Here is a 17,375-nt window from a genome sequence, read left to right as displayed (position 1 = left end):
GGATCTGAATAGGCATTTAGGGAAGAGATATAATTGTCCAATAAGCGCATGAAAAGATGCTTGGCATCATTAGCCATCAGGGAAAGGCAAATAAAAATCCACAATGAGGCAGCACTTTATTCTCAAGAGGATTGCTGGAATCAAGAAGTCAGATATTAAGCAATGATAATAACATGAAAAAATAGTAAACTTCATCCACTATTCATGGGAATGTAAAATGGCTCAGCCACTTTGGAAAAACAGTCTGGTGATCCCATAAAGGATTAAACATGAATCAGCTATTGTACTCCTAGGTATATACTAAGAAAACTGAAAACATATGCCAACTCTAAAACTTGTACACAAATGTTTAAAACAGCATTATTCATAAGAGCCCCAAAGTGAAAACAACCCAAGTGTCCATCAACAGATGAATGGATAAACGAAGTGTGCCATGTCCATACAATTGAATATTTTTGACCCCTAAAATAATAGTCCTGATAACATTCTAATTTGAATGAACCTTGAAAATACTATGCTAAGTGAAAGAAGACACTAACAAAAGACTTTATGTTGTATGATCCCACTTATATGAAAGTCCAGAATAGAGAAATCTGTAGAGGCAGAAACTAGATTAGTGTTTGCTCAGGATGAATGGAAGATGGGTAGGAAGCAGGATGATAGCTTAGATGTATGGGTTTTTCTTTTCAGATAATAAAAAAGTTTTTTTAAAAAAGCCGTCGAAATGTAAACTTTCAATGAGAAGATTGTATTGTATATAAGTTATACCTCAAAGCTGTTTTTTATTTTAAATAATGCAAAAGTAAGACAAAATACCAGTGGAATTCTAATGCTCATAATTCTGGAAGATGTTTCCCTGGGTGTGTGGGGTATGAGGTAAAGGTGGTAGTTGGAGGTCATCTGCACTTCATATGAGTAGAAAAGTGTTTTATCACCAAGTCTGCCCTAGAAGCTTAGAAATAGCAAGCTTAAAATTGTTGGCTTTGGCAATAAAGGACAAACAATGCATTTAACTACCCACATGATCTTAGACAAATTATTTCATTTCACTGGGCTTCATTTTTCATTCCTAAAACAAGGGGAAGGGGGTAATATATATTGTCTCAAGTTCATCTGGCAAAAAGTTTTCTAATTTGAAGAACAATGCAGGTTTTCCCAGGAGACTTGGCCCACATGGAACTTTAAAAAGGGATTTTGGTGTCTGCCATCTATTTTGGGTTGTCCATAGTACCTTTTTCAACCCTTAAGTTCCTCTGAGTGTATATGGAGACCCATTTGCCAAAGCATATTTTCAGTTAGCTCCATTTTATTAAATCAGATTCCTGAAGTGTGGAAGGTAGAATACTTAGAGTGATACAAAATTGGAGTGCCTCTGAGCACCTTTAATATGTGTGTGCATGTGAATTGCTAGAATGGGGGTATAGTGTGCAGCATTTTCCAAACCAAGCTGACCATGGAAGACCTTTTAAAATTTTACTTTTTATGAAATGTCCCATAAAATTAGGGTTGTGAGGAATATACTTGGAAAAATGCTAAAGGACCAGCCTTTAAAAGCTTACAATTTTTAAGTTCCAAGAAGTTTTATGTTTCAAATACAGAGTGCTGGAAATTAGGGCAACCTTTAAAGCTCCAAGGATTGATATATTAATGGTGGTATTGTGATAAGCAGCAGAGGATATATTTGGGGGCAACTGAGACAGTTTTGTGCTTCTCAGATTGTGTTACATAGGGAACTATGGATTTGTCAGGCAGCTTTGGCCTGAATATTAAATCACATCTGATGTAGTTTGGATATTTGTCCTCATCCAACTCTCATGTTAAAATGTAATTTCCAGGCCGGGCGTGGTGGCTCACGCCTGTAATCCAAGCACTTTGGAGGCCAAGGTGGGTGGATCACCTGAGGTTGGGAGTTCAAGACCAGACCGACCAACATGGTGAAACCCTATCTTTAAAAAATAAAAATAAACAAATAAACAAATAAAAAATATAATTTCCAAGGTTGGAGGTGGGGCCTGGTGGGAGGTATTTGAGTCTTGGGGGTGGATCCCTCATGAATGGCTTGGGTCATCCCCTTGGTTTTAAGTGAGCATTGCCTTGAGTTCACACAAATCTGGACATTTGAAAGTGTGTGGCATTGCCCTATCCGCCACCCCCAATATTCTCTCTCTTGTTCCTGCTATTGCCATGTGATGCACAAGCTCCCACTTTGTTGTCTGTCATGAGTAAAAGCTCCCTGAGGTCTCCCCAGAAACAGTGATTTCAGCTCTATGCTTCCTGCGCAGCATGCTGAACTGTGAGCCAATTAAACCTCTTTTCATCATAAATTACTAGTCTCAGGTATTCCTTTATAGTACTGCAAGAATGGCCTAATACGAGATCCAAAATGAGAAGACAGAGGTTCAATTTCCCAAATCTAGAAATAAATCTTAGAAAAGGCTATGAGGTCATGATAGATCAGTAATTTTTTTTCCTGAACTCTATGGGGTTTTTGAAATACCATCATCAAGGTTTATCTAATTCAGTGAGGAGCATTTAGGGAGTATTTACAGTGATTTCCTGAGCCTCCTTTATTCTCCATTTTCACATGGCATTCAATTCTGCTAAGCCTCTACATCTGCAGAGATCAGCTATTCAACTTGCTGAGAGTCAATTACTTCTGGGCACCATCTTCATAAGCAATGTGTAAAAGGCAACAGAAACTTGGAGCTAGCCCTGTCTATTGCCTGCTCTATAGACAGGCATACCTATTGCCTAGGCAGCTCCTTGACATTAGACAGCTTCTGTTTACTTTGTAATTTATTTCTGGAAATGGTCATTACATTTACTTTTTAGGCCTCTACTTATTCACAACCCCACTGATTCAATCTCTCTTTATCTCTCCTTCTCATTGAGTAGTTGCTCATATCCATCTGTGTTAGGCTGTTCTTGCATTGCTATTAAAAAATACCCGAGACTGGTTAATTTATAAAGAAAACAGCTTTCATTGACTCAGGTTCTGCAGGCTATACAGGAAGTATGTAATGTGGCATCTGTTTGGCTTCTGCAGAGGTCTCTTTTATTCATGGTGAGAGTTGAAGAGGGAAAACAGGCATCTCACATGGCAGAGAAGGAGCAAGGTAGAGGGAGATACCACACCTTACAACAGCCAGAGCTCACGAGAACTCACTCGTGAGTTCAAAGCCGTGAAGGATCCGCCCCCATGACCCACATACCTCCCACCAGGCCCCACTTCCAACAATGGGGATTACACTGCAACATGAGATATAGAGGGGACACACATCCAAACTATGTCACCAACCCTGGTGGGTGCAGGAGAAGAATACAGTGCTAACCCTCAGTTTACTATATATGGGAGACAAAATAATACATAAGTTCTGTATCAAAGATGGGTCCAGCATTGTGCATATGTAAGTGCTCAGATGAAGAGTTTAGACTTTTACTTTAGGAGTTCAGAATGACAAGAAGTCCTCTGTCTCTTTTTTTTTTTTTTTCCTGGTTTGTACAAAGACTGGGAATTTTAGAATCAGGTATATAAGAGATGTCAATTTCAATTCTGATACTGAGAAGCTGAGTGGCTTTGGACTAATTCTTAATTTTATTTTCCTTATTTTCAAAATGGGACAGTAATAGCTACAGTGCAAAACTATTGGGCAAGATGCTATAGGTGGCATGTGGCATAGTGACACAGTAGGACTTAGCAGATGTGTTACATTCAGTCTTTCCTTCTAATTATTATTTGCTTGAGAAGCCATTTCATCTATTCTTTCAACTCATATATGTATTGAGTGTTTACTGTGTGCCAGGGACTATTGAACATGTTGAAATCTTTGCCATCGTTCAACTTTAGTTCTAGTTGCTAGTGACGGAGTGGTGGGAAGGAAAATAAATGAAAACATTCAAGTTACAGTAAGTTCATGAAAGAAATAAAAGTGTCACATGCTAGAGCAATGGATGTGTTACTATAATAGAGTGGTCAAAAAGACCCTTCCAACGGGGGTGGCATTTGGGTAGAGACTGAAAAGATGAAAAGTCATCTTGTATTATCTCATCAAGCTGAAAGATTTGAAGAGGAGTGAGAAAAATATTCTGGGCAGAAAGAAAAGTAAGTGAAAAGATCTAAGGTAGGAGAGAGCTTAGTGTATCTGAAGAGTAGAAAGGGTCCAGGGTGACAGGAAGAGGTCAGATCATGGGGTGCCTTGTAGTCAAGGCAAAGCACATTGGCTCCACAAGAAAAGATAATCTGTCTGTTTTGCTCACTGCTGACTCTCCAGCACCTCAAACAGTGCCTGTCATAGTAGGCAGTCATAAAACAAGAGTCTAATAAATTTTATTGTAAATGAAGTTCTATATAATTGGACGCCATATGCTTTTGAAATGTTTCTCTGGCTGCTGCATAGGGGATAGACTATTAATTCAAGTGAAACAGGGAATAGAAAAGGTAGGGCATATTGCAGTAGCCCAGGTGAGAGATGATGGTGGATTAAGCTGGAGTGATGGTAGGGGCAATATGGTTAAGTGGAGTCTTTGGAGCTGTATTTTATGTGTCAAATCCCCAGCACCTGTTGATGGATTGGATTTGGGAGTGAGAGTTTGAAGACATGTGCATTTGTACAGATGATGAAGGCTGGGAGAAGAGATTCTGTGGAGGTTGAGGGAAGGCAATTAAGTGTACTATTTTCTATTTACTGGTTTTGAGATGCTTGTAAAAGAGTCAAGTGGAGAAGTCAAGGTTTCAGTTGAATATTACATGTCTCAGGCTCTGTAAGGCAGTCAGAAATGGCACATATATTCTGAATATAGGTTATATTTGAAGCTGTCTGGATGAGCTCACCATACAGAGAGAACAAATGCACGACAGAAGAAGGTCCAGGATGAAGCCTGGGCACTTCAACATTTAGAGAGTGAAAAGCAATAGAGAATTCAGCAGAGAAGACCAAAGTTTGGCCTGAGTTGTAGGAGGAAAACCAGTGTGGTTATTACAGAAACTGAAAGTCAAAAGAGGAAGGTGTGTCAAGTACTCAAATGGTGGCTTGCGTGGAGTGTTCCTGAGAGGCGTGTGACATGTGAACAGAGAAGTGACCACTGACTCTGTCATATGAATTGTGCACATTCCTCTTACATTCAGAGTCGTAAGATGTAAAATGTAATATAACCACCATATAAAACATATGGAAAATAAAGAGAAGTTTATTGGTACCTGTGACAAGAAGAATTTTCAGCTCATTGGAACCATGGAGACAGAGCCAGATTGAGTAGGTGAATAATGAATGGGAATTTCTGGGTAGAAATGGCATATTAAACAAACAACTATTTGTTTCCTCCCAAAACTCCTCTGAGAAGACAATAAGGGAATTTGGTTTTTAAATGAATAAAGCAACAAGGACAGAAGGACAAGGGCAGGAAGATTTTAGGATTGCAGAGATGGAGGAATATGGTTCTGGAACTAGTACTGACAGCATCCCTGAAAGCCGAATTAGAATCTGTGTTTCACAATGTGTTCCTCTGCTTTGCAAGCATATTAAAGGTTGAGAAGTGTTAAATGGTAGACTTTAGAAAATAGAATCCTAAGTCAAAGTGATTTATACTGCACCATCCCTGAAATACTCAGGATTGGAGACCCTGGGTATCTACGAGTGGGGCAGGGGTGGAAATAGGGTAAAATGGACAAAATAAAGAGGATATTTTATAAATATATAGAGTATATTTAAGAGACATCCAGACTTTCCCCTCAGAACAGTCAGGGGAGTGCCCCTACCCACCCGAGCAAAACCCCAAAGATTTACTGTTTAGAGAGCATAAAACAGGGAGTTTCTGGACTTGAGGATGCCAGGTACCACTCATGACTACTGGAGGCTGAGGCTCTAGTTCTTTTCCCAGCCACCAGAATGCTGGTAGTCAGGACACCATCCTCCAGTAGAAGTTTGGAGGAATCTTCTCTGGGAAATTCAACCACCCTGAGTCAAGACAGAAAGATTTTGATGCAGCAATTTCCCCAACAAACAGCCTAGTGGTTTCTTTTATTGAGGTTCTGACATCTGCTGCTGCTGTTGTTGCTCCTCTTCCTCCAGAATCTTACCCCAAACATCTGCTTCCAGGGCTACTTTGTAATTTTCCTATCTGATAGCATAACTGCTTGTGCTTCTTTCCCCTTGTTTCTCGTATTTATCTGGGGGAATGAGATGCCGTTCCAAGACTGTGTGTTCTTATTTAAGGAGTTCAGTAGATTTTCACAATCAGGGGAATGATAAACAATTTTGCTACTGTATGCAGGATTCCAGATGACCTCTTTGCTGTTCATCATAATTCTCATATTTTCTCTCATTGCTTTTTCAGTTTGTTTTCTAACTTAAAACAATGTTTCTTGTTGCATTTTCTACTGTCTTCTCCAATGTATTTACTTACAGAAATGCTATACTGCTTGCCCACAAAACAAACAGCAATTAAATGAAGGTTTCTTCCTTTCCTGCCCTGACAAGAAATTATTTGTTAAAAACCCCTCACCAAATTGAAAATAACAGGAGAGAGGTTTGTGTGGGGGTTTTCCATGCTGCATCTCAAAATAACACAACCATTCAGCTCAAGGGAAACATGCTTACTCCCTAAATCCCACAAGTGATAACAGAGGAGCTTAAGGATTACACAGCTGCTGGAATCTGTCTAAGGTCTAGACAAAGTCTGTTGGTTTTAGGAAGTTTGGTGCCTGAAGATGTTTGTAAAATTAAAGCATTTGAGAATGGAAAAAATCTCAGCTCATTTCACATCAAACTTTCATTAGTCTACTAATGAGTTTTCTCTCAATATCCTCGATTTCTTGATCTTTCTGTTTCATCAAAACAGTTAAACGTTTAAGTTCCCTATTTCTTAGAGGTTTTCATCAAGCTTGCCATTAGAAAGATACAAAAATGGGCTCAGCTGTGCATTCTTCACGGTTTCTGACATAGGACTCAGTGATAACTATGTTGGCTCTTGCTGAAAAAGGTCTGAGAGAAGATATGAAAGAAAGTGGCCTCACGTCACTCTGAAGGCTAAAAATATAATTGAATTCAAGTGTATAGCACGGGTTTGGCTGCTTTATTCAAATATTCTTTTGCATATCCTTTGAAGATTTTCAGATCAGCTAGCCTATTTCATACTAAAGAACAAGGTAATGGCATGTTCAGGTCAGAGATACAAAACATGCTCTGAGATACTTCAGGGAGAGGTCAGATTAAGAACAAACATCTATATCTCATTATAATCAGATCCTCGACAATTAAAAATAATTACTCTCTTTTCTAGCTGACCTTGTGGGCTATATAAGCTAGAATCTAGTCTAAATAAAGCTAAATTGACGAGTCTAAATCTAAGAGCCTAAAAAAAAGTATAGTCCAATCAACCACAGTGACTAGATAACCCAATTAGTGGCTTTGGAGAAGTATAATCAAAAGTTAAATGAATTTCCCATTTGCTGCCAAGATGTCCTACTTTTGAAGCATAGGCTTCTTTAGTAGAGGACTCGGGTGAGAAGGGACAGCATGCACCTTTAGGTAAACAAGGGGGTTTTATCATCACCAAGCAAGTACAGTTCTGTGCTATCAAACCGCTACTCTTCAATTGCTAATAATGACTCTGTAAATTATAGCTCTTAGCCAATTCTCAGGATAAAGTTCATCTTCTACTTTAAAGTATTCTTTCCCTGCAATGTAATTTTCACTTTTTCTCTTTCCAGGTACTGCATTCTATAGCTGTTCCTTTAGTTGTTTTTCTGATTCTTCTGCAGGGGATATAAACCTCCCTTTCCCCCAGCCCAATTAAATTCCAAATGTTGGACATAGATATATCATTTTTCTCAAAAGTAGGTGCAGGATTTTATGTCAAGAGAAAGGATTATGTATATATTAGCGTGAACACTGTGCTGTCTGTTTCTTTCAAAGAAGTATCTAAACAAGGCTATAGGAGACTCCAAACATAGGCACCCAGGGCAATTTGCACAGTGAGGTATTTGGTTTTGATAATTACACAGAACTACAGCAATCAAAGTACATCCGAGGAATATAGAAAACTTAAAACTCAGGGTCTAGAATCTGACCTTACTTAGCAAAAATTATATTTTTTGAACATTTCTGTCTGGTTTAAAGTGATTTTGTTTGGGCAAAATCTCTTTCCTCTTTTCAATATTTTTGTTAGGTATAGAGAGGCAATTATTATTACGTAAGTCAAAAAAATTGAGTGATATGCCTGGAGTATAGAATATTCAACTTTTAACTTAGTAGACCTTGTTTCTAGTCAATGTATCTTTCTTTCTGTATAAATTAATGGATTCTGGAATGACACACAGGCATTTTCTTAAAAAAAAAAACAAGGAAATAATAAAGCTATCAAATCCTATACTAGTTTACCGCAGGAGAAAGCAATAATCATCTTTTATAAGAATCTTTTATTCAATACTGAGGAGCAGAGCAAATAAACAGATGTAATACCTCCCGATTTATTGAATCATTTGTTCTACATGTAATTGAAGGTCCAGAACACACGTTGTATCGAACCAGACACACTAAGGAGTACAAAGGAAATTTTCGCTGCAATTGAGGAAATAAGACAGACCTGAAAAATTAAATGCAAGGCAAGATTAAGTGTGAAATGAACGGCACCAGTGTTTGAATGAAAGCAAGTTTAAATAAAGACAGAGTGGGAAGGGAAGACTTCATGAAAGAGGCAGCCTTTGAGCATGATGATAATAGGTAGGTTGGATTTCGAGAGACAAAGAATAAACTGAGAATAGTACAAACAAGAGGCATAACGTAAAGACACAGAGAAGTGGGAATGCACCAACTCTGCTTGAGAACAAGACCCTATCAGCTGTGGTGTAGGCTCCTGTTGGAGAATAAAGTCAGAAAGATGAGCTGTTGAATGGTTTTGAACTGGGAAGTCACAACATGGTGGCTGTGGTGTTTTATGGAGAAAATAGAATGATGGTGTGCTGGCTAGTTTGGGGAAAAGAGGGATTGATAGGAAAGAGATGAATTGGAAAGTAATTATATAATCCAGAATTTAGATTGTCAAGGCCCAAGCAAAGATGATGGCAATTTTTCTAAAAAAAATATTATTATCAATAGTAGAAATATGAAAGGAGTTTGTAAACTGATTAGGTGGGTGATCGGAAAAGTTTGAAACCTATATGATGAGAAGTAAACTGTCGACATTCAAAAATGAGGAAGTTAGGAGTAGTTTTCGTAGTTTTGTAATCCATTGTTTGATCTTTTTTTTCATCACCTCAGAACAGGTAATACCTAGTTACCTCAGGGTTACTTATAGTCTGTCCTTCAGAACCATCTCCTTCATGAGAACACAGCACATTTTAAAATACTTACTTCTCAGGCACAAAGCAATAAAAACCCACCCAAGGGTCCTTTTCTAGCTGTGATCTTGAGAACTGAATTGGAAAGTCAAAAGGTCTGGGTTGTGGTTCAGACTTTTTAGAAGGAATTTATCCGGGTGGCTGGGGTTGGATAGACTACCCTTTCCCAAAGTGCTCTGTAGAATGTTAACCCTCAGAATGCTCTTAGAAAATGGTGGAGTTAAGTATGTTTGCAAACATCAAAAAATCTGTTTCACTGTTGGACATCACAGAACACCTCAGTATAGCAAAGGCTACCCTTTTTGTATACGACTGATACATTCCTCAGAACTAGGGACCTATCAAAGCCTCACCTAGACACACTTTAAAATTCGTAACTAAATAATCTATGGTTATGGAATATGGAGATCTAAACCAGGACAAGAAAACAAGGAATATAAGGCAAAAAGAAAGTAAAAGGGGGAAAAGATAATTAGAAGTAAATGCTAGTGAAATGAGATTGCAACGAGATATGGGAACTTGCTATTAGGACAGGGTTTAACATAGGTAGTCTATAATATAATCTCAGGACAGGTCTCCCTAAGACAAGATAACCATCAATAGACCCTTTTCTTCTTCAGTATTATAATCATCTGACCCTGCTGAAGAAGAAGATCATTGCATCCATACTGTTGCTTAGGCTTCAAATTTCAGATGTAGAATGGGTGTTTGCATTCTCCTTAGGAATTCTAACTCCAGGAAGAATAAAGTAAGATCAAAGGCACTTTTCTAGATCCGCTGACCACCTCTAGGTAAAGCTGAGTTTCTAGGATAAGTCAGAAACCACAATTCCTTTGGCTATGGTTAGAATGAACCTGCTCCCTGAGTTCTTGGCCAATATTGACAGCATTAAGGGACACATTTTCTTACCCAGAAAGTAAGTCCATGGAAATTAAGTGCTACATACACTGGGGGGAGATTGTTCTTAAACAAAGGGGAGGTTGCAAACTACCTCAGAGTTACAAAGATCTTTATATCAATTTTCCAAATCAGTCTCATACCTCTTGACTGACTTGATCCTCACGAAAGCCCTCTGTGGTAGGCAATTTTTGCCTAATATTCTACAGTTGGGAGCAACATTATCCTCATCAACAATAACAACAACGTGAGAAACATTGTACCAAGGGTTTTACCTGTATTGTCTCATGTAATCCTCATAGCAACTCTGCCAGGTAGGCACACATGGTAATTTCCATTACACAGCCAAGGGTCCAGATAACAGGGTTAAAATTTAATGGCAAATCCTGGGCTTAAACTCAGGTATCTCAAATTTTAGACACTGTGCTCTACCATCTCTGACTCATCAGAGCCATTTTAAGGCTGCCCATGAGTGATCCTGCTCACCTAGGTTAGTAGTTTCTCCATGGTGCCTTGCGGCCTTAGGCTGCCTAAATCCCACTCAAACCAGTAATATTTATCCAATCTCTCCGCTGTAGTCTAAATCAGAAGGGGGCAATATATAGTCTAGGGCCAAATTTGGCTTGTCCCATGTTTTTTACGGCCAATGAGCTAAAAATCTTTCTCATAGTTTTACGTGGTTGGAAAAAATAAAAATAATGCTTTCTTTGTGACATGACAGTTATATGAAATTCAAATTCTGTGTTCATAAAGTTTTCTTGGAACAAGTCTATGTTCAGTAATTTACATGTTGTTTATGGCTCCTTTTCTGTTACTGTGATAGAGATGAATAGTTGCAAGAGATTGTATAGCCCATAAAGCTGATTTCTGGTTTAAAAAGTAAAGGCCTAGGCTGGGTGTGGTGGCTCATGCCTATAATCCCGGCACTTTAGGAGGCCGAGGCAGGTGGATCACGAGGTCAAGAGATCGAGACCATCCTGGTCAACATAGTGAAACCCGGTCTCTACTAAAAATACAAAAATTAGCTGGGCATGGTGGCGCACGCCTGTAGTCCCAGCTACTTGGGAGGCTGAGGCAGGAGAATTGCTTGAACCCAGGAGGCGGAGGTTGCGGTGAGCCGAGATCGCGCCTTTGCACTCCAGCCTGGGTAACAAGAGCGAAACTCCGGCTCAAAAAAAAAAAAAAAATGGAAAGGACTACTTAATTTTTCCCTAGAATAAGAAAGGTACAGAGTCAAATGATGTTCATGTCATATGGCATGCAGAGGAGATATAAAAGACTCAAGTTTGGATCCCAGCTCTGCTATCCAGGAGCTGCAGGGATAACTGCCCAAGTTACTCACCTTTTTTGTGCTTTGGTTTGTCTTATTTGAAAAACAGAGCAATAATACCAAACTTGCAGTTTTTTGTGAAGTTCTAATGAAGTGGTATATGCAAAACACAGTGCATAAAGCAAATAGTAGGAGCTCCCTAGTAAATGAAATCTACCTTCCTGTTGATGGTGCTTCTGTGCTTTTAGCGTTAAGATCAGCATGTGCAGATCATAGGAAATTAGCAATGTTTGTGATATCTAGCAGATATATCAAATGAAATGAAACTGCTGCAAGGTGAATGGAATGATAGGATAAAAATGTACATAGTAAAATGTAGGATTTGTTTTCCACCAGGTGAGCCTGCGTAACAGTGAAGCTGTGACATGTTGATGGATTAAGCAGTTGTGGTCAATGAAGTCCAATAATCCATCTACCTACATTTATGCAATCATCATTAAAGTCGATACCCAAACTTGGAAGACTATAAGGTGAATTAGAGATACTTAGTTGAGCAGGCCATTTCATCTTTCTTCTGCCAATGTCTTAGATAACCTTGATTCGGTCTTTTTAAGGAAGCAGAAATAAAGGCAATTGCTCTTTCATTCGAACAGTATGTCCAAGTTCTAATTCGCTTGACATTTTATCTGCTCTTCAGTGATTAACACACTGACCTAAAAAAATTTTCCTTTTTAAAAATTTAATAGACAAAGAAAAATTTCTCTTCTTGTCTTAGTACACCTTTCCAAGAAGATTGCAAAGCCAAACTCTAGGATGGTCCTACTCAAGCCCTACCAATGAGTGTGGAGGGGAGAGAATCTTGCGAAGATTGGGTATCTGGGAGAGCTTCTAAAGCTCTTAACTATATTCCTTCCATAGGTGGGGGAAAATGGTACCAACTGGCAAGCACTTTCTTTCCCTTTCTTAGTTTTATGCAACTTTGTCTTCTGTTACATACACCGAAGTAAGGAATTGACCCAGAGCTAGCCTTTGTCGAGATTGTGAAATTTGTTTCTGGTGCTCTGTCCATCATGCTCTTTCCCACCATCTCTTTCCATACTATCTCAATACCTCATGCTCTCTTTCCTTAGTTGCAAAATGCTCTTGGCCAGAGATATGTTTTAGTCATTTATACCTTAGTATTATCTTTTTTCAAAAATTCATTATCCTGCTCCTCTCATAGTAATTCATACAAATATACTTCCTGAAGGTTTAAGGTATGAGGGTGAATTTTCTTTCTTCTCTTTCTTTTCTTTCTCTTTTCCTTTCTCCCTCCATCTCTTCCTCTTTGTTTTCCCCTATGTTTTCTTTGCAGACAAAAAAAAAGAAAATCTCTCTTCTGGTAATGACATTTCAGAAAGCAGACAGGCTAATGTGGAATCACCCTAAAATTAAAACTTGTTTGGGACTGTTTGCTTTACCAACTGGATGGCACTGATTGGCCCACATAGAAACATTGGAAGAAGTGGAGTATGTCCCAGAGAGGTGGAAATTATGGTGCAGGGGTGCATCTATATCTTTTAGTGTTCACAACAATTCAACCAAGCAGGTTGCATTAAAATGGCTTCAGAAATGAGGAACTTGAGGCTCAGAAGGTGTTAAGTAATTGTTCAGAGTCACTCAGGAGCAAATGACTTTTAGGAGCTCAGGTACATTGGCCTTCTCCCATGCTTATATTTACCTAATAAACTAGACTGTTTTTGTACATGGGCACATTCTTCAGCATAATCAGGAGAAACTGTCTAATCTGAGACAGTGTAGCCAAAACACAGAACTGGCCAGCTATTTTCCCTGCCTCTGCAGCTGCCTCTGGATAAGAACTGAAGACTTGAGATGTTAAGGGGAAAAGTGGCAAGAAGAGTCAACCAGGTCTGTAATTCTGCAACTCATTGTCCCTGGGTGAAAATCTGAAATGCAACACTAACATGTTTTAGTGCAAACATGGTAATTGGTGAACTGAAGAAATGACTACCTTCTTCAATTAAATACAAATTGTCCATAGGTTTAAGTGACAAAGATTGAAACAGGCTTCTGTTTAAAATCCTTGGAATAAAAACAAAGAGGGTATCTAAAGTCCCTGAGTCCCAACTTGCCAGTTCTCAGGGGAAGCAGTAACTGGACAATTTGCCTCACTGTTGCTCTAATGGAGTAGGACACAGGGAATTGAGAAAATAAAACAAAACAAAATAGTAGACTGTGAATCAAAAGGCCTGATTTCCAGTTTTGGCTCCATCTCAACTCATCATAAGAGTTTGGAAAGTCCTCTTTACTCTTCAGACACCAAATTTCTAATTTACAAATGAAAGAGATAGAGTGAGATCGTGCCTAAATTCCTGTCCAACTCTAGAAGTCTACTTCCTGTTAAAATAGTTAAGTTTCTAAATTACTAATCACATTTTTTCCAGCTGTGTAAAAGATTATCCTGTATTTCTCCATCTCTCTGCTTCTTTCCTGTCTTACTTTCTTCACGCACTTTCTCCTCTCCACCACCTCCTTTTTACCCTCAGAAGTAGAATCTTAGTTCAGGAATTATTTGCTGGTATCTTCAAAGCTGCAAAGACTCTGGCCTTTTAGATTCAGTGTCCTCAGGCGACATAGCTTGTGTATTCTGCTTACATCAAAGCCACCTTTCTGCCTCCAATTCTAGGTCTCCTAAGTTTCTACTTTGCCATAATTTTCCTTTTCTGGTTCCACTAAAGGCAGTATGAAACCAAAGAGCAAATGCAGTGAAAAGACTAAAAACTTTTCCCTTTGCCTTTGGATTCAGGTTTTCACACTGCTGTTCCCTGACAAACTCTCATCTAAGATTTTTGGAAAGCCACAAGGCAGGAGAGTTGGGCTGGGGAGTCTTGTTTTATTCAGGACTTTGGTCAAGGGGCAGAAATGTTTTAGCCTAACAGATATTAGCCTAATGTAAAAATAATAATAGTACTCAACGCACAAATGCCAGCCATGCAGTTGTTCCCACTCCCTCTGATACTCACAGCTGGACTGCATTCCTCGGGAGGTCAGAAGGAATCTCTGTCACCTTGCTCTCTTGGCAGAGAAAAGCTCTGTTAGAGCAGTGACAGATCCGATGGTGACATCCTGATCCCAAACTCAGGAATGCCAGCAAAGAGGCCAGAAGCAGGGCCATCATTATGCATTCATCCACCTGCTTTCTTCCTGTATTTGCAGAGAAAACCTCCGCAGATCTCAGAAGCTCCACACAGTGCCCTTAAGAAAAGAGATCTGACTTGAGAACTGGTAGGGTCATGTGACCCAATAAGGGTTTTTTTTTTTTTTTTTTTTTTTTTTTTTTTTTTTTTTTTGGGTTACTTCCAGCTGAATAGCCAAATCCCTGTGTACCAGCAGCGATTTCTGGGGCAAGATAAACTACTGCATTTTCCTTCAAGATTGGGTTTCTTACACCCTGACCTAAGGAACACAGCAAATAGAACCGTTATGCATGTCTGGAATAGTTTGCATTATTTCATTGCAAAAGTCTCCTTGCTGTTCACCATTCTTTTCTCAACAGAGTGACATGATTGACTTTCTCCAAAGAAGACACAACTCACCATATGACACATCGCTAAGAGGGCTAATAATAAGTGAAGGGCTGGGGCTATTTTCAGTCTTCAGCATCAGTTCCTTTTGTCAGCCCACCTGAGAGAAAACTAGCCCTTATGGGTTGTATTCAGTGATCCTCTTTTTTTTTTTTTCCTGTAATTAATAACCAGGTGGGTTAGCAAACCCTAGGCAGATTTCTGTAGGTGGGAGGTACTTCCAATAGGGTTATCTGCAGGGATAATTGACTGAACAGAGTGATCTAAGAAATCGGCTATGTTTCCAGCGGGGATTTAGTAAATGCCAGAATATCCACCCCCTCATGCATATCTTGCCTGCCTTCTGTCATTTCCAGACTCTGAAGATTGCCCTTGCCTTTTGGCAGTTGGCATAAATGAATTTATTTAATCTATGCTTTTAACTTAGTTTTAAATGTTCCCTGAGGTGACAGCCCAGCACTTTTGTTGGCATTCCCCTCCTTGATAGTGAAGGACCGAGGGACGTTTGGCAACACTTTTAGAAAAGTGACTTTCTACTTTCAATTCTGGAACCTATGAAGATTAAAAGGCAGAATATTCTCTAAGATCCTGCCTAAACTTATTACCTGCTAAAATTAGCTTCAATACTATCTTTAGATAATTAGTTGCATAAAATTGAGCTTCATGAAAATGCTAAAAATATATAGCTATCCCACCCCTCCTTTCCTCTCCCCTGCCTTACCAAGGAAAAACATGTAACGAATGATTAAATTATTAAGAAAAAAACAGAAGCAAGTGATTTGCTGGGTAAAGTTGATCCCTAGCTTTTTCTGGGAGTAACTGATTTATTCTAATTCTGGAATTGGCAGACAAGGGCAGTATCTATCTGGACTTCATATTTTTAACAAATTGGCTAACGTGAACAGTTAAATTAGTTTGCTTAACAACTGAGCCAAGAAATTATAGTATTTCAGATGTAGATGGAAGTTAATTCAATCAACCAAGCAATACTTGTTTACTTTAAGTATTCATACTAATTTAAAAGAGTTTTCTCCTCTGTACTTGAATAACTCCAGTGACAAGAAACTCACTACCAATTAAACATTTTACCCAATTCCTCTGCCCCAGAAGCCCCCACCTAGCTTTTGGAGAGCTCTGTAATTAGTCTTTATATAATAAGCACAAATATTTTTAAAATTGAAATTTTTATTTTAAAAGCTATGTCATGTTCACAACTTACAGATAACATAAATGTACTTTATTAAGCATAATAATGCAACAAACAGTTGTGGGCTAGAGAAAAAAGGACATAGCCAGTGCTCTTGCATCTACTTAGTAGATTTTCCTTTATTACCTTCTTATGTTCCTATGCCCAAGGTGACCATTAATCTGAATTTTGTGTTTATGATTTCTTTTGTTTTGTAAAATTAATCTTGTCACCAAATGTATGTATCTCCAAAGAATAAGTTATTTAATTTCTTGCTTGTTTTTAGATTTTATACAAAGTCTATCACTGTTTAAGTAGTCTTTTGCTACTTAAATTTTCTTCTTAAATTTATTAAGTTATGTTTTTCTAGGAACTTTTCATTTTACTTAAGTTTTAAAAATTATTGTCACAAAAGTATTTAGTATTCCCTTTTTAAATCTATTCTAAATAATTTCTAGTATTGTTTCTTTCTATGAATATCTTTTTATGAATCAACCTTACCAGAATTCTCTTTATTATACTTGCTGTTTCAAAAAACTAACTTTTGCCTTAACCCTTTGCTGATCCGATTCTATCTTTATGTTTTGTTTCCATGATTTTTGCTTTTATTTTTCCTCTATTTGTTCCTTTTTAAAACCTTTTATTTATATGTCAGATCATCAGTTTTCAGCCATTCTTCCTTTCTAATAACATACTGAAGCTGTAAATTTTTCTGTAATTTCTACCTTGGCCCTCTTCTACAAATATTGATAGGTAGATCTTTCATTACAACTTATTTTTAAGTATTTCTCAATTTCCCATTAGGATTTCTTCTTTGGCACATAGATAATTGAGAGGTGTGTTTTTGAAATTTACAAACTTCAGAAATATTTAAATTTATCTTTTTTGTTACTGACCTCCAACTTAATTGCATAATGATTGGAGAATATGGCCTGTATTGATTCTATTTTTCCTCTAAACATGTTGAGATGTGCTTTATGGCTTGGTACACAAGTTAATTTTTATAAATACTTAATGTGAGTTTGAGAAGAATCAACAAATTCTCTATTTACTTGTATCCAGGTTCTATTTTTTGCCCCATAAATTCAGCTTATTATTTTC

General features: G+C 38.1%; 1 protein-coding gene across 2 annotated transcripts in view; it reads right to left on the bottom strand.

The window, feature by feature from the left end:
- The window catches only part of FSHR (follicle stimulating hormone receptor), a 189,128-nt gene extending 174,342 nt beyond the window's left edge, over positions 1 to 14,786 (bottom strand). For both annotated transcript variants that reach the window (XM_032292155.1, XM_032292156.1), the window contains exon 1: positions 14,528 to 14,786. In XM_032292155.1, the coding sequence (XP_032148046.1) occupies positions 14,528 to 14,682 (155 nt within the window). In that variant the 5' untranslated portion in view covers positions 14,683 to 14,786. The remainder of the gene's footprint in view (positions 1 to 14,527) is intronic.
- Positions 14,787 to 17,375: the final 2,589 nt, after the last annotated feature.

The sequence above is a fragment of the Sapajus apella genome, unplaced genomic scaffold (assembly GCF_009761245.1).
Source record: "Sapajus apella isolate SASKATOON/1434 unplaced genomic scaffold, GSC_monkey_1.0 scaffold26, whole genome shotgun sequence".
In the NCBI taxonomy this organism is placed as follows: Eukaryota; Metazoa; Chordata; class Mammalia; order Primates; family Cebidae; genus Sapajus; species Sapajus apella.
Note: the sequence above shows the minus strand (reverse complement) of the source record. Positions and strands in the feature narration are given on the sequence as shown.